This window comes from Artemia franciscana, unplaced genomic scaffold, assembly GCF_032884065.1.
Source record: "Artemia franciscana unplaced genomic scaffold, ASM3288406v1 PGA_scaffold_58, whole genome shotgun sequence".
Lineage (NCBI taxonomy): Eukaryota > Metazoa > Arthropoda > Branchiopoda > Anostraca > Artemiidae > Artemia > Artemia franciscana.
In genome coordinates, this window is record NW_027062698.1 from 1,343,556 (window position 1) to 1,369,147 (window position 25,592).

Below are 25,592 nucleotides of genomic sequence, written 5' to 3' on the forward strand. Positions count from 1 at the left end.
GGAGTGGTCGAAAGTTTATTACATAATGAGGGCAAGTGTAAAAGATACGAGCAATTAACAGGACTCTAAAGCTGGCTTACTTCTTGGGTTTGTTTCATATGTATCAAACTTGTAATTTTCAATAGTGTAAAATATTCCCTATTGTCCTTAGAACCTCATTGTTTTAACAAAATCCTTTATTTAATGTGTCCTGCTTTTTACAGTTTTATATAATGTTTTTAAGTTTGTGCAGCCATAAGCTTTGAGAAAAATTTTAGAGGCTTTCAGTGTTCGCAATGTACTCTCAGAACCAAAGAATTTTCTATCTAAAACCTCTTTTACTGCTAAACTAAATATTTTTTAGCATATCTGTGTACAAGCTGCTATCTCTTCTAATATCCTGATGTACTTTTTTTAGTTTATTACTTTTCTAAACTCCCCAAGCTTTCACTAATTTCCAAAGGGTGGTACGGCACTAGAAATTATGTACAACTCTATTATATTCCAGGCTCTAGAATTTGACGATACACTTTATCACAGAAAAGCTGTTCCCTCAAAGCAAAATCAGCTCTGCAATTATGAATCCGTATGGGAAACCATGATGAAACATGGTGAAGATTTTCCAAGCAGCAGGACCGATACCAAGCCAACGACATTTAAAATAGTTAAGAGAATTTCGTCACCTGTGATATTTGCTATTTTTGATGCTGGACTATCAACTAATCCAGATGCTGACATTGAAGTTATAAAAAGTCACCTTCTTAGTGCCTCTGAGTCATTTATTGGTAAACATTTTGGGTTTGCAACATATTCTAGTGCAACAACTATTAAATTTGATGTAAGACTTCCAATTACTTACTTAGAAGATTCTTTTCAAAGTGGTTCGATTGTTGGAAGTGCTTTAAATTCTGTAACTCAAAGTACTGACACTTCCTCAACATTTTCGTATCCTATTGACAAAGCCATTCGGATAGTATCGGATTACGGTGCTCCTGCTGGAGCAGTAGTGTACGTCATAGGATACGCAGGCAATGATTATCGATTTGGTTTTTTGGAGCCCCATGTCATATCTTTAGCGTCCGAAAATGGAATCAAAATAATTAGTCAAGAGTCGGGTATTTTAACTCCAGCGAATCAGCTACAACGCATATCAAATTTGACAAACGGTGCTCATTTCCAATTTTCAGGAGCTTTTTCAACGGAAGAGCTTGATGCAAACTTGGAGGGAATACTGGCCGAATTTGAATCTGTAAGACAAAACCTAAGAGTCGTAAGTAGATTTTTTGTCTTTAACTTTCTTGTACTATAAAAAGAAGAGTAAACTTGGGTAAGAAAATTGGCCATAGATAACGTGAAAGTTTGATAATAATAAGAGCATACAAGCAATTGTTTGCATAGTAAGGTGTATAAGAGTGTCAATCTTTTTGCTTGATTTTTTTGCATTTTTGAAACTATGTGAATTTATTGAAAGTGTTTTACCAGAAGGTAAATATTTGATTGGTAGTGATTCACTCTCAGTACTGAATCATTTGAAGTTTGGTCTCAGGCCAGCAGGAAGACCAATGGATGAAATTGGGTGAGATTAGATGCTTGAGATTGTAGCGACATGGGTAAAGGTGCATTTTTATTTTAGGTGAAATGAACTGGTAGATAAGCTAGCATAATGGGGTGCTAGGTATGAAGAAAATTTATTATGTCAGTATTCAGTGAATTATATCCTATGTTATTATGAGAAGTCATTAAAGGAGAAGCAGAAAGAGGTTTTTTTTAGAGGTCTCAGAACAAGATCATTGAATTCTATGACTATGGTACCCAACCTCCTAATCTATGCCTTCGAGTCAGGCACCTGGCTTTCAGTATATTCAGTTTTAGAACAGGCCATGCTCGAATTAAGAGTATTTCATTTAAATGGAAGTCAATAATTATACATTATGTGACGTCTGTAAAGTTGAATAGGATGTTAGGCATACATTCGTGCATTATAAAAATTATGAGACGCAGAGACTGCCACTGAAAAAAGCTTGCTCAAAGTATTTTGGTACATTTACACTCAAAAGTATCCTGGGTTATGCATAGGCACCACCATGGACAAAGAATTATCTGAGGAAGCTTTCTGTCGCTATATCGTAGATACTAAGCTACACTTAGTGCTGCATTATGTATTAATTATTGTATATATTAATATTATTTTATATTATTTTTATATTGTATACATATATTAGTTATACATTAACGGTATGTCTGTGTATGCGTACGTGTATATACTGCAAGCCAACCTCATGGGTTTAAATTGTCACGTCAGCCAGTTGTATTTGCAATGTGAATATGAAGGCTCAAAAGTGACACATTGGATGGAGTTCAATATAACTGTCCCTTTGATTGAAAGGACTTTGCTTTGAGAATCTTCAAGAACCCTTTCTAACCTTTGTGACAAAAACCAGATGTCTATTTTAATTGTCTGACTCCTGATCATGGCAGAACGGCAGCCAGACAGCTAACATTTTAAATTTGACATGGAACACCTTTCACTCTGAAATTCTCTGATAAAACCGAGGAGACCTGCGCAGTGGGCAGCCTGCCCAGGAGTGCATCAAACAAACAGAAACAAGCGTATAAGGATCAAAATTTGGTAAAAGACAAGTGAAGCCATTCCCTTTGTCTCATATGCAAGAAGTGGCAAGAAGGTTTGTAAAAGTATCCATTCAATTAAAAGTGAGACAGATAAGGGCCAAAACTTTAGTATCGGGCTTTTGGGGCTCGTGGCCCTAATTATCAGATAAATGTCCTCTCGGTAGTTTTATTTCGCTAAATCAAACTATTCTCATTTCTAGGCCTATTTGTTTTACCCTCCCCCCCTCTAATGCTCGTTCTACTTCGTAATCTCTTAACTTCATAGTCACGTAGTATTCTTGGCACTTCCTCAAATACTGGCTAAATAGCTTTGAATAGAAATTATGCAGTTAGGATGAGTCACTCCAAACCAAAAAGTATTTCTGAATGGTTGTACACGAGTGAAATTTGACTGGGGTGGAGGAGAGGATAAGTTCATACATTAGAGAGAAGGCGTGACTTTGCATTACCAACTCCCGAGGGTCAGGATTGGTCATTCTCCGTGAGCTGTGCCTCGTCATGGGTTTTACTTCTACCCTTCGGAAGCAAATTTGATGTTGGTCCTTTTGAGTTGGTCAAATTTTAGTCTGATGACTTTGGCCCTTATAGTGACACCTTGGGTTAAATAGTACGGCACGTAAATTTCCAAGGACAGCCCACCTGTCGTATCCCTACTGCTTATTGGAAATCAACAAGAGCAGACCTCATAAAATCAGCGGGGAGTTAGAGTTGATTGTGGCACTATAGCGCAGAGGACTTAAATCAGTGGCGAGAGGACTATTTCTGTCAGCCTATTAAATTACAATTATTGATGGCAGAATAGCCCACAAGAGACCATGTACTGTCTCGACCACGATACCATACCCTAGTACCATCAGTAGTAACACTGGTGACACTTTATCATGTACATTTATGGCACTAGGAGCAAATACTAATGGCTTTAGGGAAACAATGCTGACCCCCAATAATCTTCAAATTGGTTATTCACCATTTAAATTTCTATTTTAGAAATAATCTATAATTACGAAGTCTAGAATTATTCATTTCAAGAATGAAGAGTAATAAATAGTACCCATATAAAATGATAAATTTGTTTAATAAATTAGTATGTTACCACACTAACAATCCGAAAACGGTGGACTATTCTATCAATGTGTTTACCAGTTCTTAAGGAGATATTTTTGCCAGTTTGTTACTTATTTGTTTTGTTTTCGCTTTCATATTTCTTGTTTAAACTATTTATTGTTTTGTCCTCTTATTGATCGGTTTTGTTTCTTATTGTTATTCTCAAGCAAATTTGCTTCCAAGAAATACTGAAGATAAATAAGTGTATACTTGATACAATTATTACAATGGACATGAGAAAAAATTACTCACTCAAAATAAAATCTGTTTAAGTCTACATTCAAAACATACAAAATGTCCAAAAAATCATGTAATGCAGATTTTAAATAATGAGAAATACAAGTTTATGAGCCGTGAGGTCAAATAACTGTCTATAAGAATTAAAAATTATCAATAGTTATTGATATACCAAAAAAAATGTATTTTCATGAAAAGAGAGAATACAACCAAAGATAGGTAAAATTTTTGTTTGCAATGTGGAAATCAAACATGTCTGATAAACATAAAAGAGTGGTTATAAGCTTTTAACTACAAAACGGGAGATTTTGGGGATAGTTCAAGAATAGTCACTAACGTATTTTTTATTTCTTATCGAGTCGCTTATCATCTTTAATTAGGAAGGGTTGCAATAAAGACTGAAATTTAAAGTCCCAAAGCCTTTTTAAAGTAACAAAAGTGACCACGGAGTATTAGTTTCTGGAATTTCTATGCGTAGAATCCCAGTTCGGTGAAATCTTTTTTAGTGGGACTTCCGATCATTTTTTAAATAATGCTGGAAAATCCAGCTTCCCTTCCAGGGAAAATTTCTTTCACCCACGAAAAATTACTCCATGTAAAGATCCTCCCACATACTCCCCCCCCCCCCTAATCCACCAGAGAAATTCCACCTAAAAATGTCTCGGTGCTTCCTAATAACCAATACTATATGTAAACAATGGGCAAGCTTAGGTAAAACAATAAGCGTGAGAGGGGGGCTATCTTCCCTCTAATATCTTCGGTCTCTTAAAAAGGGCAATATAACTTTGATTTCCGATAAAATGAGCACTTTCCCAATCTTCCTTGATTACTGGGTGGATATGATCACTCCCTGGAAAAAATCAAACAAAAAACAAAATAACAAATAAACATACATCCTTAATCTTGCTTCCATAAAAAAAGACACTGATAGCTCTAGCGCCTTTTTCGAGATTCAGAGGCACCGGAGGGTGGATACCAATCCACAGCTCGTATTTTCGCGAAATGTATCTGATAGAAATTTTGAAATGGCCATTTGTTGTCATAGAAACTTAAGAAAAAGACTCATTTTATTAGAAATCGAAGGGGCTATTGCCCTTTTCAATAGTTGAATGTGATTGGAGGGCAACTGACCCCCTCTCAAGCCTGCTGAGATATGACGGTTGGGAAGTTACAGGTGAAACATGGAAGACTATGAATGGGATTTTTCAAGTGAAGACTGTACCTTCTTATTTAGAGGAAACTTTAACTAAACTCATTTAAACGAAAATTGCTAAAAGCAGGTTTAGTGTATATAGAGGTGTAATTTTTATTTTTGCAAGAAGTAGATTACATAGTTAGATACACTAATTGACTTGCTTGACTTAATTCTCCTGCTAAAATACTTCCGGTGTCGAAATAGAGCCTCCATTTAGACAGGTCTCTTGCGAGGATGTGGACGTCCTCCTAAATTTTTGTCATGGCTAAGAGGGCACCTGTCGTGTCCTTCCATCTGGCTGGTGGACGACCTCTTGTGTGTTTCCCGCCGTGCTGCAGGGGATCAAAGTCGAAATCGTTCGCTCGGGAGTGTCGGGGGGCATACAAAGGAGATGTCCGTACCAGCGTAATGTTCGTTGGGCGAGTTGGACTGAGAAGGGCGTTTAAGCAGTTAACGCCAGGAGGTTCTCGTTGCTAACAAAATCGTGCTTGCGTAGTCGTTCAATGCGGCGAAGATGATTTGTTTGGGCTATATTTACGGGGCTAAGCACAGACTGAATGGCTGGCCAGGTTTCGGTTCCGTAATGAAGCATGGATCCCACCGAAGCATTGTATATGCGCATCTTGGTCCTATGGCTAATAGAAAGTTTCCTCCAAAGGGAACTTAGTCTTCTCACTTCTGGTGAGATTTAGGCAATTCCGTACATTAGATCTTTGAGGATTGATTCGTCATTTGAGATGATAGAGCGAAAGTATGTAAATTCCTCAAAAATCTTAACTGGTTTGTTACGGACAATTAGGACTGGCGGGCGGTGAGTTATGGGGTTCAACAAACATCATTTTTGTCTTATGCCAATTAATCGATAGCCCTATCTTTAAGGCTTCATCAGTAATGATATGTAGGGCTTCTGTGAGCTTTGACTGTGAATCAGAGACAAGAGCAAGGTCATCGGCATAGTCAGCGTCTGAAAGTACTCTATTGCCGTAATGCAACCCAAACTGGAGACAGCTTATGGTCCGAGTCATAATGTAGTTGATGACACAATTAAATAGCTTTTGAGCAGCAGCACAGCCCTGATGGACTCCAATATTGATTTCAAAAGATGGGCTGCGTCTACCATTGACTTGCACCCAGCTCTCAGTCCCCTCGTGGAGCCGCTCGAAAAGGTTGCAGTACTTTGCTGGTAGTCCTGATGTCTTCAGTATGAGTCAGAGTGATTCCTTTTGGACAGAATCGAAAGCAGCCTTGAAATCTACAAAGGCAACATATGCTTTTTGTTGAAATTCTCGAATCTTTTCTATCAGCTGGTGGATTGTGAATATTTGCTCCACGGTAGACCGTCCTGGCATGAAGCCAGCCTGTTGGATTCTTCGTTGGCTTCTGTGGAAAGTGGAACAGTGGTCCAAGAGGGTCATAACGAAGAGCTTCCAGGGCACAGAGTGGAGTGTGATGCCACGATAGTTGGAGCAGATTCTGCGGCTGCCTTTCCGTTTCCAGAGCGGCAGAATAATACCCGCTCGCCAGTCTTTTAAAAATCCATTCTGTACTAAATATTATGAAGAAGAGTACTTGGAGCCAGAGAAGGGTCTCTGCTCGCCATATTTCAGCAGTTCTGCAGGAATACCACAGACTCCTGGTGCTCGGTTGTTTTTCATCTGTTTCAAAGATTTCAGGATTTCTGTAGAGGTCAAAGGATGTTGCACACTTTTACACGGGGCCTCAGGGGTTCTAGATGCAACTTGAAGAAGGTCAGGGTTGGGCTGGCTAACACAGTCCAGGTTTAGAAGTAAAGAGAAGTGATCCTTCCAGGCAGACAGTTGACTCCTCTCGTCAGTGAGAATATTTCTATCTATTACTACTACTGCTACTACTACTACTACTAATAACTCACTGCAGCACCAAGCCGCCTGAGGCCAACACAGCTACGCACGCTCCTCCTCCAACCTAATCTATATAAAGCGTCCCTCTTTACACCCTTCCAGGAAGTTCCCATTTCCTTTAAATCTTTATTTATGACATCCTCCCAACCCAGACAAGGACGACCTGCTTTCCGTGTAGCCTCAGACGGTTGGCCAAAAAGGACAATCTTCGGTAATCTGTCATCCTTCATCCGTAGAACGTGGCCTAGCCATCTCAACCTTTCCTTTATTACAGCCCCAGAAAGCGGGATTGAACCACACTTTTCGTACAACCTACTGTTTGAAATACGGTCAGTCAGCCGGGTACCCAGAATAATCCGTAGGTAATTTCTCTGGAAAACATCTAGTAAATTTTCATCTGCTTTTCGGAGTGCCCATGTTTCAGACCCATACTTGATCACTGTCATCACTGTAGCTTCCAATATTCTAATCTTGGTTTGTAGACTTATCTTTCTATTCTTCCAAACTTTTTTTAACTGTGAAAAAACACCCTGAGCTTTAGCTATTCTACTTTTAACATCTTCACTGCTCCCACCATCTTTACTAATAATTAAATAAAAAAAACAAGTTTTTTCAACTGAAAGTAAGGAGTGACATCAAAACTTAAAACGCACAGAAATTACTTCGTATATGAAAGAGGCTGCTTCCTCATCAACGCCCCGCTCTTTACGCTAAAGTTTGACTCTTTCTCTCAATTCTTCTTTCTAAAACAGTAAAAAACTTTAGCGTAAAGAGCGGGGCGTTGATGAGGAAGCAGCCTCTTTCATATACGAAGTAATTTCTGTGCGTTTTAAGTTTTGATGTCACTCCTTACTTTCAGTTGAAAAAACTTGTTTTTTTTATTTAATTTCTGAACGTTTTTGAATCAATGCATGTTTTGATTTTGGCTCTCCGCAGAGGAATGATCAAAACGAAATTTGCATATTTTTTTTTTGGCTCAATAGCTTTCTCATAATTTCGATCGAATGATTTTGAGAAAAAAAGAGCGGGGGACGAAGCCTAGTTGCCCCCCGATTTTTTGGTTAATTAAAAAGGCAACTAGAACTTTTAATTTTTTACGAATCTTTTTATTGGTAAAAGATTTACGTAACTTATAAATTAGCTTACGTAAAGAACTTTTGTATTCTCATGTTTTTATTACATACATGAGGGGATTCGCCCCATCGTCAGTACCTCGCTCTTTACACTAAAGCTTAAATTTTATCCCAATTCATTAAGAATGACCCCCTGAATCACAAAAGCCGTAGAATAAGTAGTTGAAATTACCGAAAATACTTTAGCGTAAAGAGCGAGGTATTAGAAGGAGGTGAGCCCCTCATATGGGTAATAATTTCTGTTTGTTTTCAGTTTTATTGCTGTTCCTTACTTCCAGCTGAAAAAGCTTTTTCAGTTTTATTTTTTAATTGTTTTTTTTTAATAATGCTAGTAAATCCTGCTCTCCCTTCATGGAAATTTTCTTCTCCCATTACAAATTCTCGAAGGAAAGTTCCCCCAGCATATCCCCCTCTTCTCAACCCCTCCCCCAAACCAAAAAAATCCTCCTGAAAACGCCTGTATACTTCCCAATAACCATTACTATATGTAAGCACAGGTCAAAGTTTGTAACTTGTTGCCCCTCTCACGGGGACTGTGGGGGAGTAAGTCGTCCCCAAAGACATAGTTATAAGGTTTTTCGACTACGCTGAATAAAATGGCTATCTCAGAATTTTGATTCGTTGACTTTGGGAAAATAATTAGCGTGGGAGGGGGCCTAGGTGCCCTCCAATTTTTTTGGTCACTTAAAAAGGGCACTAGAACTTTTCATTTCCGTTAGAATGAGCCCTCTTGCAACATTCTAGGACAACTGGGTCGATACGATCACCCCTGGGGAAAAAAAAAAACAAACAAAAAAACAAAAAAACAAATAAACACGCATCCGTGATCTGCCTTCTGGCAAAAAATGCAAAATTCCACATTTTTGTAGATAGGAGCTCGAAACTTCTACAGTAGGGTTATCTGATACGCTGAATCTGATGGTGTGATTTTCGTTAAGATTCTATGACTTTTAGGGGGCGTTTCCCCCTATTTTCTAAAATAACGCAAATTTTCTCAGGCTCGTAACTTTTGATGGGTAAGACTAAACTTGATGAAACTTATATATTTAAAACCAGCATTAAAATGCGATCCTTTTGATGTAGGTAGTGGTATCAAAATTTCATTTTTTAGAGTTTTGGTTACTATTGAGCCGGGTCGCTCCTTACTACAGTTCGTTACCACGAACTGTTTGATACTACCAAGGTAACTGAAGCTCCCAACCTGATCAATCTTTTCGTTACCTAATGTCACCTGTTCATCTTCACTTATTCCTAGCCTTACTGACTTAGTCTTCTTAACATTAATTTTCAAGCCTATTATAGCACCCTGAACTCGTAAAACCTCTAAAAATTCATTCATTCTGCTCACACTTTCATCTAATATTCTTAAATCATCAGCATAATCTAAGTCCAGGAGTGTTCTTCCTCCCCATTTAATTCCATGGTCTCCAATTGCCTTTCCTGTGCTCCTTAAGATGAAGTCCATATTCCATATTTCTATAATTTGATGTGATAGGGCATAGGGAGGATGGCTCTCCATATGTAAGATCCCAAAGGTGTTTGTATAGAGCGCATGTGTCAGCCTTTCTGGTGGCCTCCTCTAGATCGCCGGCCTTTTTCTTGGTGACCAGCTTTTTGTCTCTGTGGTTCTTACGCCGTTTAGACGTCTGTAGGTAACCATGTCCTTCGCTAGGCGTGCTTTGCGACGCTGTTCAATAGCATCTAGAGTTTCCTGGCGATATCCAGGACTTTTTTCTATGCTTCGGACGACCAATAGTACTTTCGGCCGAAAGCAATACACCGTCTTTGAATAGTTGTCATGCTTCTTCAGATTCTGTAATTTGACCCAGACAGTCAGAATGGTTTGAGATGGAGACAGTATAAGCATGGCACGTGTTGAAGTTTGCGAGATTATTTAGGTCTAATTTGGGGGGACGGTGATCACTTTTCTGGGCCTTAAGGCGTAGTCTAAGGTTAGAGACGACAAGCTTGTGGTCGGTGTTTCCCAATTTTGCACTTCTGTAAATTCGGCAATTAGTTATAGAGGAACACCAGCGTCGGGACACGATTATGTAGTCTAACATCATTCTTGTTCGTCCGTTATTGCTTTGCCAGGTATATTTGTGAGCCTCTTTCCTTTGAAAAAGGGTGTTGGTGATCACAAGATCGTGCATGTTGCACAGCTGAAGGAGTCTTAGCCCATTGTCGCTCAAGCAGTCGGGTGACGTTTTTTTCAATGTTAACAGAAATAGAAACACTTAGTTCGAAAGCTTTCAGTAAAATACTAATAGTGTTCTAGTCTTCAGAGGGCTTGAGGAGTACTCATTTTAGTTGCTGCTCATTTTGAATTTTACTTGGTTATAATTTGTACTTTCAATTTGTTACTGGGACCTGATTAGCTAGAAGAGTCTAACTATTGAGTGTCCCTGGGGTAGGCTCCACCCACCTTGTGAGGTCAAGGCCATCCTTTGCATGGAGTGTTTATTTAGGGGATTCCCCCATATCCAGTGGCACGTGGTCAGCAGACCAAGGTCTGCTCCATTCCGGACGAGCTCCACCCACCACTAGCAGGTGGACTAAAGTTGGACTAGTCCAATTAATTGCACTAAAAGAAAATGTACCTAAATTATGTTTGAATTTTGTATACAAAGTTTCAGTTCAACAACAGAGGGGTTTTAATGAAGAGAACGCTTTGACCAATTTTTCACTCATAGATTAATGGTTGAGAATTGTCTCAGGCATCAGACCACTTCAGCTCTCTGTTTTGTAGACATTACCAGGCATATTTTTCAACTGTTAGAAAAGCTATGGTGAGCATCCTTTATTCTAAAGTAAATCATTTAAGCATACAAAAGAGATCAGTATTCCTTCCCAGAATTATGTAGGTAAAATATATCATTATAGTATATACGGTATGTCATTTCAGCATCATGTAAGAAGTGAAATTTATTAATTACATTTTTTCTGGGTTATTGTAATACCAAAGTTATACTTAGATGGAAAATAAAGCTAAACCTTAGATAAACTATTATACTGACAGGATAGCCCCTGCATGTTTAGAATGGTCTTAAATTAAATGTTTAAAACGACAGATATAAAATCAAAGAATTTTGAATGTTAAGAGGCCTAAAACACTGCTTAAAAAAAAATTATCTTGCGCATAAGGAAGCTGTTGCCCCTTAATGTTTAAAGGTCACATACTGTAATAATATATCAAATAGCCAAAAGTTTGATTTTTATGCCTTAAACTAGATAGGGCTTATCAGTTAAGCATTTAATAGAGAGTTGAAAATTAAATTGTGAATATATTAAACAAGAATTCAAAATAACTTGTATATTCCTTAACTTAAAAATAGTCGTTGACAATCTGTGTATTTTACGCCTTTTCGAAGCTGTAACTCCTATCTATTTACTTTTTCTAATTCATTATCCTGTTTTAAACCTCCTGACGAATTAACTCTTCTCCACTATTTCTAACAAGAATTCTTTGTATCGGATTAATAATCTCATTATTAATAAAAATAATACACTTTCAATAATAGCATTCCGCTTTATAAAACTGGAGTGTTGGTTCCAGTATCATGAAAAACTAAGATTAGTAACTAATATAATAACAATTGTGTTTGCGTAAAAGAATACAAAACTGTTATAAACAATTACAAGTGAAAATATTTGGACAGTTCGAAACATTCTTGGGAAATACCGGTTGATATTAAACGAAAAAATCGAAATAACTAGCTAATTGCTAATATAATAATTGCGAATAAACTAGCTAATAGCTAATTCGAAATAACGAAAAAAAATTCGAAATAACTAGCTAATTATAGCTAATTTGCAAAATCCTTAATTTAAAAAATAATCGTTGACAATCTATGTGTTTTAGACTTTTTCGGAGTTTGAAATCCCACCTATTTAATTTTTGTAATTCATTACTTTGTTTTGAACTTCCTGACAAATTAATATTTAGCAGCAAAAACTGTTCAGCGTTAATTGTTAAGAAGAATCGGGAGGGTGGGAAAAAGCCTTAAGTTTAGCCAAGATCTTTACTTTCCTTTTTACATTGGGAAGAATATTCTCTGTCTCAAAAGTTCATCAATAAGATGAAGTGATAGTTTTTATTTATGTTTTTTCCTTCTTCTTGACATTTATTAGGTGGTCTCAGAAGCTGTGATTGCTGTGCAAGAGTCTACTTTATCATTCACGTTAGATGCTCTTATGACTGATGAGCTATATTTTTTTGTCACTGGTAATAGATTTGGTGTTGGAAATCTTGGAACTTGTTCCTCTAAAGTGGCAGACCCAACTGGTGTTGAAACAGATTCAATTTTTCAAGCAAATTGGGGAAGAGAAGGCAATCAAAATGCTATACTTTTTTCAGCAGTAACAGTGAGTTTATTTTAATTAAAATCAGTTGCATAGACCGTATTTTTGATGCTCTTTGTTATAAAAAACAAGATATATCCATTATAACTTAGTTAGAACGAAATTAAAATAGAATAAATAAGAAAAAGGAAAAACACAAATAAAATGAGCTTAAATTGTAAGGCTACCATAGTATGCATAAGAACAACATTGAAATCAGAGCATTAGATTAAAAGGTAAGAGCACAAAGCTTGGATTGCCTCGAGAGGTTTTTGCAGTAATCTACGTCAGCATTTCTGAAAATTGTTTACCATGGACTAGTGTGAGATTAAAATTTTTTTGACCCATATTATTGGGGAAAGGCTATTTATTTGCAAAACTAATTTATTTTTGATTATAATAATTTTTTATTTGCCTATTTCAAACCTTATAATTTGAAAATCCTTGTGTACAAAAGGTGTGAGTAATCAAAAGAATAATAGTCATGAGGACTTGCAATTTCAAAAAGTGAAGTAAATTTGTTTCCACGGTTTTGTTTTTAGTGTGAAAGACGTTGTTGTTTGTCATCGCGTTTAGATTTGAAGTGAAGGATACAAATTTTGTTCTCGAATTAGGATCAACATCAGATCTGTTTCAACACTTATTTTTCAGTATATTAAGGCTGAGAATGCTGATTCGTGGTGATAATAGTGAACAAAAGTTGTAATTTTTTTATTCATGCATATTTTTGTAGTGTATCGAAAAATGTCTTGTTTGCTCAGTTTTAAACGCTTTTTTATATCAGTTTGACGCATAGCTATTCAGCTATTTGTTCACTGAAGTTTACCTTTTTTTCAATGTTAAAAGAAAAGGGATCTTTAACCCACATATCATGCAAGTAATATCCGAAAAGTCGTCCTTTGGAATTCAATGCAACAAATGAAGTAAAATCTGTTGCACAAATATGTAGCTTTTTTAAGCACTGCCAATTGTAGAATCTGTAAAGAAAAAATAAAATAAAAATGAGATGGCGGATGTTCCTTCAAACCAGCAAATATTTGTCATTCAGCTCACACAGATGTTTTAAACGACTCTTCTTTAAAGTTGCTGTGAATTAAAACACTAAAGGAGGTGTTTATCATCCCTCCCTGCTTCCTTGTATCTTTTAATGCCAGGTATTACTTATAGTATATTAGAATACCCACACACAATCATTGGATAACTCCTGAGTCGGTTTAAACAGACCTTTGTGGCAGTCGGGTATTGCATGTGCTCAGTCATTGCTTAGACTAGTGCACGCCGTCAAATCAACACTGTGCCAAGAAACAAAATCATCCTTACATGCTTAGATCTCACCGCCAAGTGAAGTTGGCTGTAAAATGATAATCTATATAAAAAAGTATATATTCCAACTTCCCTTTATTCCCTTTCCCCGATTGATATATAATTTTATAAATAATTATATGCATTTACACTGTTTTGTGATCCGACGAAGTTCCTTTCGTCAGATTTTCTATCGGGTTGCGGCCAACTCTTTGGAGGAAGTCGGTGCAAATCAGAGGCAACGCATTAGTAATGCCTCTGATTTGCTGTCTAAAACCTACTACATTATTGGTACTTTACCGGAAACAAACAATGTTACTATTATTTTCTTTTGTACTTAATATTGTAAATAAATATTAAATTCACACTAAAATTTGAACACATGATCTTTAAGTAATTAATATCACTATACATCAAATATTAACTTTGATTTTAATAGTTTTTACCAAGACTGTTCAAGACAAATATAGTTTCACTACAAACAAGAGTTTGGATACTGCCCCCTTCCTGAAGTGTAAAAGCCTAAAGCCTACTGCGTCATTGGCACTTCACTGAAAACCAATTTTTTTGCAAATATTATCTTTTCCAGTTATTACAACGTCGAAATAAAAATAAATATTACAATTAAATAAATCTTGAACTGATGATCTTTCAATAATTATTATCATTATATATCAAATATTCAATTTGATTTTATTTGTACTTTCCAAGATTGTTCAAGACACAAATAGTTTTAGGTAAAGCGCCAATGGCAGAGTAGGTTTTAAACTTTGACAGTGAGAGAAGAAAGCAATACCCGAATTCTTGTTTTAGTGAATTTTCTTCGTTTCAAACTTGATTTTCATATTCAATTTAAGTTCCACTCGTCTTAAGAAATATTTATTCATTTATATTAGTATCTATTGTATGTCTGTTTGCATTGATTGCTTATCTAGTTTCTGTTCGTTTTGGGTTTCATTTATACTTTATTATCAAAATATTTTTTTCGTTTTAAGCTTTATTTGCATTGTCAATTTAAGCATTAATCATTTTAAGATTTATTTGTTCATTTGTATTAGTAATTGTTCTATTTGTTATTATTATTTATTTAATTTCTGTTTGTTTTCGGTTACATTTGCTCTCTAACAGTAATTTTTAGTCGTTTTGAGTTTGAATTTGATCAGGTACTTGAATCTGCTGATCTTAAGTTTAATATGGCCCTTACTTTTCTTTTAAAACCTTCTTTTTCGGAAAGTCTTTTTTTAATTAATATATAAAATAGCGTACTAGCTTAGTTTCTATTATGTAGGGAGTGATTCTGATAAGATGTAAAAATCTAAGAAAAGAAAATATAAAATATTTTGTATGAACACATGATGATATTGTGCTATACGAAGTTTTAATCAAAATGACTTCTTTTTTATTGTTGAATTTACAAGTCTAATTTTAGGCATCTTCTGGAAATTGGACCGTTAAAACCACATGTGCTGCCACCGCAAATTTCTGGGTTGATGTTATACTAAAAACTAATAATATTGATTCTGTACAAATCAAATTGTGGTCTTCTGCTGTTTCACCCGAGAATGTTACTCCACCTTTACGAATCTTTGCAAAACCAATGATTGGTCAATTTAATGCTGGTAACTTGAAACTGAAAGCCCACATAAGAGATGTGAACTCAGTTCCCATGCGACCTTCTCAGTATTTTACTATAAATCTAGGCGATGATGGATTCGGCGGTAAGAAGCAATTTTTTGTTCTTGTCTTGTTTTATATATAAATTAAATAAAAAAGCAAGCTTTTTTTTAACTGAAAGTAAGGAGCGACATTAAAACTTAAAACGAACAGAAATCTTCTCAGCATTTTACCATAAATCTAAGCGATGATGGCTTCGGCGGTAAGAAGTATTTTTTTTGTTTTTGTCTTGTTTTATAAATAAATAGTTCTTGTGACTTTCACCGCTACCTCATGCTTGCCACTCCTGTTGCAACCTAAATCAGAGATAGTTATAGAAAATATCTGTATAAATTTTAAATGTTTGTTTAGAAAGACATAAATCTAGATAACGACGGTTTTGGCGGTAAGAAGTATTTTTCTTTGTTTTTATTTTGTTTTAGATATGAATAGTGGTTGTATCCTTCATGGCTACCTTTTAGTTGTCACCTCTGTTGCAACCTAAAAAAGAACAAATTCTAGAAAGTAGCAGCCTAAATTTAAAATATTTCTTGAGAAAAACATTCATGTGAGAAAGAATCGTCGTTTGAAGCTGATTCATGAATAGAAAATATTATTTTGATTGATTTCCGTTGTATAAGATTATTACGATAACAAATTTACAAGTATTTTAAATCGTGGTCTAAAATTCCTAAAAATTATCTTCATGTCGAAAAAAAATTGTTTTATCGGAATCATCGTAGTTGAAAACCCCACTGTAGAGAGTTACAAACCCCTAACATGAGCAAAAAGGAAAACCATATTCTTGCATTGCAAGAAGGAACGTGTCTTTTTTTAAGGTTCATCTTTTTTTCCTACTTCTTGTTTTTTGGTTGCCACTAGTTAGGCGATGAAACATCATACAGATATGTTAACTGGTTGAATTAAAAGCAAATTTTTGCTTTTTTTTGTTTTTTTTTGTGAGTATATTGACTAAGAACTACGGATTTGAAATACAACCTAGATTCTCATGCTTTAGTAGCATATAAACTTCAAAATCCCTACAGCACGCAAGTCAAACTATCAAACAGTAGACTTAATAATGGCAAAGTAAAGGTTTCAATAAGACACCTTCAAAATGAACAAAAACGCATAGAAATTTCAAACAACGAAACAATGTTTTGCCAATTTGTCACTCTTCCAATAATTAAGCATAATTATAAGCATTGAAAAATTAGGATAATGTACAATTTTATTTTACCCTTGCATACTCAGCATATTTTTTTCGATAAAATGGATAGTTATTCTTGAGTTTCTAATGAAGCTAAAAGGAATGATGTCTCCTTAATTGACAATTGAGCAAAAGAATACGGATAAATGATTTTTGGTAGGCTAGAAGAAGCTTCCCCGAAAAGTTAAAGTTTAGTTGCTACAAGACTTATCACGAGCTAATGACATTACGAGCTAATAGTCACGTAATTCACGTAATAGTCACGTAATTATCACGAGCTAATAGTCAATTTGAGACCCAGATTATATCTATCACTAGTGGACAACATGAACTTCGATAGCATGAAGATGACGTTGATCTGTCTAGTAACCAAAGAAAATTTTATTTCTTTATCCACGTAATTACAAATTCAAGAACAAATATGTCTTAACAGAGGAAAAACGGGTTGTATTATTTTAGAGAACTCGGATTGGATTCAATGTAAAAATATACTGATGTATTATAAAGATATACAACAACCTTAAAATGGAATGCGGGACAGAGTATATGAGTTTTTTAAGGATTTCGTCGTTTCGTGAATAAATTGCTGACATATTCCCAGCAAGTTTCATCAAATGTAATACGTAAACACTTGACACAAGACTTCCTTTTTATCTTGCCATAACGGTTTTTCAATCGAGAAATCAATGTATAATATGTAGGTGTTCTCGATAATATAATGAAAATACTCTTAGCTGGGTGAACTTGTACTTTTCTTACGCGTATCAATACTGAAACTTTATCCGACGATTGCTTACTTAATTTAAGTAATCCTTTCTCAGTTGTCGCAGGACAAACAAGTTACATATCGTTAGCAAACATTGGTACTGTCGCTTCTTGTGGATCATGGAATAATTCGCTGAAATCTTTTTTGATATTAAACACAGCTTCAGTTTGGTCATTTACATAATTAAGAGTAATAGCAGTCCAAGAACAGAGCCCTGTGGAACTCCATCTGTAAAGGAAAGCTTGATGAATGCTTTGAGTCAATATTAACATGCTGTAGCCGCTCTACTATGAATGCACTTAGAAAGTTAAGTCAAGGACTTCTTATGCGATAAAACTCACACTTTAGAAGTACGAGATCATGGTCTACTGTGTCGGAACCTTTGATTATATATAAAAATATTGTTAAGACCCTGCAACCTTTATCCAGCGCTAGATTGACTACGCTGCTTGCATAGGCAACCGTTTGCTCAGCTGTATAACCATAACGAAATCCGAGTTGGGTAAGTTTTAACACATTGTGACGCTCTAAATATGCATAAGACGGGCAGCAAAGCACTTTTATAAAACACGTGATAGCACAGGAAGAACTGAAATCGGCCTATAATTTCCTGTTTTTTGTCTCATCACCCTTATCAACAGGTTTCATACGAGCTACTTTAAAACAAGACGAGAATGAACTCTCTTATAAAGCAGAATGAATTAGGGACAAAAGCGGCTTCTGGATTTGTGGTAGAATAAATATTTTAACCGCTCTTAACAATATTACACCATTACCGTAAGCATTACTTTTAATTTTGTAGCTCACTTGTTTCGTCTCACTTAATGGCACAGGTGCTAAATTTAGCACGAAAAACATAAAAAGCAAGGTGAGATTAAGAGGGATGAGAAGGACCAGAATTTTTTAAAGACAGTGAATAAAGGTAAAGAAGGGTGAGGCGAAATCGAGAGAGTTGGAAAATACTAGAAAAGTCTTAGACCAGAGAATAGAGGAAAAGAAGCCAAAGAAGGACCAGGGGAGATCAGGATAGTTGGCAAAACTTTACCAAGTCGTAAGCAAGGGGAAAGGACAGGTTTAGGGCAAAAGGAAGCAAATGAGAGTCATTGGAAGGAGTTAAGGATGAGGGAAGCGATGAACAGAGCCTTAGAAAGATCAAACTAAGTTGGGAGCGTCTTAAAAGACTTACAAGAAAAAGTATTAAATAGTATAACAAAAATTTCAACCCATATCTTTCAAACAAGAAAGCTTCGGAATTCTCGGAAGATATCGAAAGATATCTACCACAGAAACTACAAAACAGCATAATTAAACCTATCAAAACTTTCAAGAGAGGCACCTTCAGAATGTGAAGAAAGCCAGCACAGACAACTTAAGCACGAAATAGCAAGATTAACCAATGCGAAGTCATACCTTTCAAACAAGGTAAGATTTGAATAAACATGGAAAGCACCAACAAATGAAACGATGAAAAACCATAACCAAGCATACCACATCATCCTTTTCAAGTATAACATCATTGGAAGAGGAAGTATAGATCCCTAGACAGTCAATTTTTTCAGCATGATTTTGTAAGAGTGAACATATATATTATCTTTTTTGTAATATGATCTTAAATTATATTCATTTTATCGGTTTTAATCTAACACCTTTTAATTAGTTAGGTTAAGTCTTCATTTGAGGTTTAAGAAAAACTTTGAAGGAAACACATGCCCAAATCCTCAACAGAAAATTCAAAAAAGTCTGAAACACACGAATAAAAAAATTAAACAAGAAACCACCCTTTACCAGAATTTTCAATCAGGAAAAATACCCCATAGAAAAATTTTCAAAGAGGAAAGAGCCCTTTCGTAAAAAATGCAGATGAGTAAAACCCATTATCATAAATTTCTAACGAAAACGAAACCTTTGGCAGAAATTTAAGCAAGATAATATTATTTAGCAGAAATTTTAAAAAGTTGAAAAAACAAGAAGGCGATTCTCATATACCTGTGTAAATCAAATGAAATACAGAGAACTTAGGAAAAGAATTCTTGAAATATTAATTTCTTAATTTTAAGAAATCACGAATCTAAGAGTTTAAAAAAGGTGTTATACACACACTTGTGCAAGCAAAAAGACCCTCACCACAGTTGTTGGTAGAATGATGTGTCACCCCGACGTCGTGGCAGCTTCAGAGGTACGCCCGACCGTTGAAGCATTTTTCAGGGACCCATTGTAGCTGTTTGAAGCGGCAAGGGAACCCAGAAACGTCTTTTTAGTTGCATATATTTGTGTGTCACACGTTCTTTAATCCTTGAGTTCGTGATTTGGAAACTCAAAATTCACTCAGCATTTTCCTTTTTTATTTTTTGTATAAACGCATTTGAAAATTTCTTCTGTATGTTTTTGAGTTTTAGAAATTTCTGCTATATAATTTGCTTATTTTTTAAAACTTCTGCTAAAGGAGTTTTTCTCGTTTGAAATTTCTGCAATTGTTTTTCTTTTGAAGCTTCCTGTGAATCAGATTATTTCTGATTTTTAATTTCTGCTAAAGGATTTTTTCTTGATTTGAATTTCAGCTAAGGGACCTATTTTTGTTTTAAATTTCTTTTCAAGTCTTTATGACTTTTTTAAATTTCTATTCAAGTTTATGGCCTTATATTTTTTTGAAAGACCTTTTCATGCTTTAATTAAACGCTTAATCTATCTAAATCAAAAATATATAAAACAAGACTATTATACAAAAAACATAATTAATATGTTCACTGTGCGAAAACATGATAAAAAAAAAATTCTAGGTTTTTTTACTAACTGCGTGATCTATTTACAACGCTCTTAATCGATTATTAAGGAAAGCAAAAAGATAATTTTACTCTAGGAAGTTTGAGGAAGTATTGGGATGCCCAGGAAAAAAATGGCGCATGATTAAAGAAGTACTTCAGCAACCAACGAAAACGATACCACTTAAAATAGTTAACCAAGAAGGTGAAATCCCAAAAAGTGCGGATGATGTCTCAGAGGTATTCAGAAATTACTTCTCAGCGGCAGGAAAGCGCGTTGCTGAAGGAATCTATCAGATGTTATATGATCCAAATATTTTTGACTACTTGGTTATTTTGGATCTAAGGTTTCACCATGATCTGATTTCGGATCTGAGGTATTTAGCACCTGTATCATTATGTGAAATTTACGCGCGACCGCTTTTACTTCGTGCAACCGCTTAGCGTTATTTCCTTATTTTGGCTCTTATCAGAGTTGATACTTGTTTTAAAGGTTGTAGCACTATAATAGGACTATTCTAAATAGCTTGAAATAAAAGAAAAACAAAAATTTAAGTTGAAATTATTTTTGGATTTGCCTGTTGCTAGGTAGGGGTACCAATTCGTGAAAATATAGATGCGATAAAATTTGTCTTCAAATTGTTGGAAGGGGGATTTATTTTTTCAATGAGAATTAGAAAGAGGTATTTACTGATTAAAAATATCATGAAAAGATATTTTTCAGATCTTTTGAGGATAGAATCTAGAGGGAAGGGCAACGGTCCCTCCTCATTGGCGACCCTGTTGCTTGATGATGTATCTTTTTATTAATTTGTTGATTATTTTGCACACGCTTTCCTTATTCTTAAGCCTGGCAACTGCTTACCGTAAACACTGTAAGCTTGCATCGAGTTAGAGGCAAAGCTATAACGATGCCAATAGTAAAGACCATGAGGCTTCAATGTTTTATTTAAAAAAATTTACCAGAGGTACTTCATATGGAAGGAGTAGTCGTATAAATCCCGGAGGGGAGTCAACCCCTTTTATGTTTTATCTTTATTGTATGATTATAAGTCAAGTTTCTAGATTTTTTTTTTTTTTTTTTAGACGTATATGGCTGTGAATGTTTTAACTTAATCAGTTTAACGAATGAACTTTCACTTTTACGGTCATTAGTGCTTTATTAAATTACAATCTGACTGTTTCAGTTAGTAATCAATAGCCAAAACGGTGGGTCATGAGCCAAAACAGTGGAATTTTACTAGCTGTTCAACTAAAGTAAGGGACAACATGAGAACTTAAAATGAATAGGAATTACTTCGTATATGTAAAGATCCATCCTATCATCAACCTATCGCTCGTAACACTTTTGGGGGGGAAGGGGTGTTTACTCCCTATTCGGAAAATCAGGGACACTCTTCCAGGCTAATAGCTTTTGATAGGTAATAATAAATTTTCTGAATTCTCCATCCTTGGAATCAGTATCAAATGCCAGTCCTTTTGATATGTTTATTTTTGTCAAAATTTTGTTTTTTAGAGTTTTGCTTACTATTGGGATGAATTTGATGCCCTATCACTCAGAAGACTAGCTGGACTAGTGAGGCACTACTGCTGCCCCTTCAGTTTCTTAATTTGTGTCTAAACTAAATCAAGACCACACCGTGTACCAGCATCTTCCAGATGATCAGTTATTTATCGACTTTTCTCCTTAAAAATCTGTCTCCACTTTTATTACTCGTCTTTATTTCCCATTCGACGAATAAAATAGTTTGCGGTTGTTTATGCTTAACATAGGCTTGTATTTATATATTATATTTTTAGATCCTGACAGTTTTGAAGATGGAATTTATTCTGGTATATTGATACCACCAAGTGGCTCATTATCAAGCGGAGCGTATTCAGTTGGAATTGAAGTATTATCAGAGGAAAGCAGCTGGTTAATTGCAAGTGGAAAAAAATCTATTTCAGCCGATCAAAGTGAGAATAAATCATCTTTTCAAACCACACTATCAAAAAAATTCAGAATGCTGAAAATTAGATGTTGCATAAGTAAACATTTATGATCCTATAGTGCCATGCAACACTAATCTTGTTCCCCTCTTTCGGTTCCTATCGTGCAATAAAGTTCAGCACACAGAATATGGTCAGTCAGAAACCAAATAAAAACAACAAAAATTAAATTATTGCAACTCAATCATAAAAGTCAACCTCAGTATATAAAAAAAAATAAGTTACGCAATAATTTATTTATTTATTTTCTTTATTTCCCTCAAAAAATGAGGAGTACGCTACAATATAATATAAAGAAAAAACAACTGATAACACTTACAATCAAAACCTATCAAATATTGATCGAACACTTAAAAAAAAAAAAAAAAAAAAAACATTTGCTAAATAGATTAGCCTATAAATCATGAAGAGCCAGAACTGTTACTAAAAAACGGAAATAAATTGTGGCCTAAAAGGCTAATTTTCGCCCTATCTTCAAATGTTTTATATTTTTTGTTTATACAGACTACAGGATCCTTCACATTAAGCTTTAAAACAATCTCAGTGTTACTAAAAGAAAGGGGGAAACCAAGTAAAAATTTACACAATTTAAAATAAGCAACTTTAATTGGCGAAAGATCAGAAGGTCTGAAATTTCGGAAGAGGAGGGACGGGAACAATACGTGAGGCAGAGCAACAGCGCTATACATACGACCAAGGACGTCCCGACGGTAAAGACCCCGAAAACGAATTAAAAGACCAAATGCCTTGCGTAGTTTCATCTGAACATGCTGAACCAGGACTGGTTTGAAATCTCTTTTCGAAGCAGCATAAGGTAATCCCAAATAAGTGACTATTGGCGACGACTGAAAAATAACACCATTGCCGCAATCGAGAGTCGCCCTGACATTATCCTCTAAACAATTTACAACAAAAAATTGACATTTTTCAAAACTGATACAAAGGCCCAAACCTTTTAAACAATTAATTAAAATATTAAAATTAGAAACAAGACTAGACTTGGACCGGCTTAGAAGGATAATGTCATCAGCATATGCGATGTAAGACAGATTTCAAGATAATGAAACAAACGAGCAGGAAAGTGAATTAAGGGCAGTAGCTAAACAAGAATTGAATATATAAGGAGAAATAATTCCTCCTTGTCTAATTCCTCTACACACTTGAATTAATTTGGACTGAGATGAAGATGAACTCGGACAGATACGGATCTTTAAACCAGAATACCAAGAGCGAAGGACTCGTATGACGGCTAGGGGCAATCCAGCATGGATTAATAATTTGAATAATGAAGAAAGGCAAAATAAAAAAAGCATAAAATGAAAATTTAAAACCAGGTTTATAATTTCTTTTCCTTGTAAAATTAAGAACGTACAAATGAAATATACTATAAATGAGCTACAGCACATAAACAAACATTATTCATGCAACTGGGAAGACACAACTCTCTATTGTTTGGTTTTTATTTTATTTATTCACAATGCGATTTTACATGACAAACTTAGAGCTTTATACGATGGGTTCGTTTTTTAAAACAAATATTAAATGCTTATAGTACCTAAAGTACCATTTACCAGACCTAGAAAAATCTGTTTTGCTTTATTTCTATATTTTTCCTAACCCACCTTGCAAAAAAAAAAAAAAAAAAAAAAAAAAAAAAAAAAAAAAAAATCAGGAGTAGGCTAATGTTTGCTTCCAGAATAGGAACAAACTGGGTATTGAATATATATATATATATATATATATATATATATATATATATATATATATATATATATATATATATATATATATATATATATATATATATATATATATATATATATATATATATATGGCGTGACGTGACTCTGTAAGCTTAGCCAGAGTCGACCCAGCTCTAAATGGGTACCTGGAGAAATCTGGGGAAGGTAAACAGGAAGGGTGTGCGAAAGCACAGGATGGTTGGCCCCCAACCCCCCATTGCACTTCCTGGCTGAAGGGCCAAGAAACGGAGATCAGCACCGCCGGTACGGACTGTAAAGTCTAATGCCGTATCCTTTACCTTTTTATATATATATATATATATATATATATATATATATATATATATATATATATATATGTACGTATATATATATATATATATATATATATATATATATATATATATATATATATATATATATATGTATATATATATATTCTTCCAATGCAAAAAAAAAAACTGAGGAGGTTTTCTATTTTTAGATCTACATCTTCAAGTCGTGGTGGGTTATTGACATCACCACAGTGCTACCTAAAATTGTCCCTAAAATTTTTCCCTTTATGAAAGCTGAGTAGCAAAAGGGAAACAAAGACAGTTAAAAGAAACGAACAAAAAGGAGGGACTATAGAACACTACCAAAATACACGTAGGATATGTGGTAATCTGTGGTAAAGCTTTGGACTTTGGCCAAAAGTAGCCTAATGTCTTAAAAAGAAAAAACATAAAAAACTAGAGTTTTTTTGCTGAATTCAAACATATAAATATAGAACTTCGGATTTTGATCCATATTAAATGCTACAAAAAGATAACCCCGTACAAAAAGTTCTACTACGAAATCGGCAATAGGATTTTTTCAATCCAAAGCACATCACCCGTGTCTACTTCTTAAACCACCTGTGTTCTAAGCCCAGATAAATAAGAAATTTCCAGCTGGGTCCGTCAATCAATTATGTTTGAGTGTAAAATTTATTTGTTGTCAATTAAAAGTAGATTTATTTATATTGTAGTTCGAAAATTCTCCCACATCCGAATAAAGAAAATCTCTTTACGTCCAAGAAGGGATGTTTTGACGGAAGATCTATTTCTTGTCCCATTGAGAACTAAATTTGGAGGAATTCCTCGCCCACACAACAAGGGGATGATTGATACCAACCAAATTGCTCAATTTTGACAATCTAATTTTCTTAAAATTGGTGCGATTCTGTCTATCCTCCTTCAAAAGCCTTGTTGTTGTCTTTTCTTACTTTTTTCCAAGAAAACGTGAAAGACTTCCTTATATTAATTTATCCCTGTTTTATTCAATTTTCACTACTAACTTTTAATTTATTTCATATTCTTTTTATTTTATAGTTTTACATTATCATCCCTTGCCATTTTGAAGTTGTTAACATACAACATATTGCTTTTAGACTAATTATATAAATTTTATAGCGAGTCCGGCAAAGTTCCTTTTCTAGAGATTTAAAAAATAGGGTGGATTTTCACTTCCTCCCCTCTCAAAAAGGGATTATTTTTATTGGCTAATTTATTTTTTTAATTAATAATAGTCTACTTTTCCCCAAAGAATGCCCAAAACCTTCTTTTTATTGATTTTACCCCAATTTTTTCATATTTCATACTAACTCTTAATTTTTCAGATTTTACTTATTTCCTGGAAATTTATAATATA

General features: G+C 34.8%; 1 protein-coding gene across 1 annotated transcript in view; it reads left to right on the top strand.

The window, feature by feature from the left end:
* The window catches only part of LOC136042050 (calcium-activated chloride channel regulator 1-like), a gene marked incomplete at its 3' end in the record, with an annotated part of 60,125 nt that overhangs the window by 20,196 nt on the left and 14,337 nt on the right, over nucleotides 1–25,592 (top strand). The window contains 4 exon segments of the mRNA XM_065726908.1: nucleotides 488–1,249; nucleotides 12,291–12,524; nucleotides 15,232–15,520; nucleotides 21,991–22,146. Coding sequence (XP_065582980.1) covers nucleotides 488–1,249; nucleotides 12,291–12,524; nucleotides 15,232–15,520; nucleotides 21,991–22,146 — 1,441 coding nt within the window.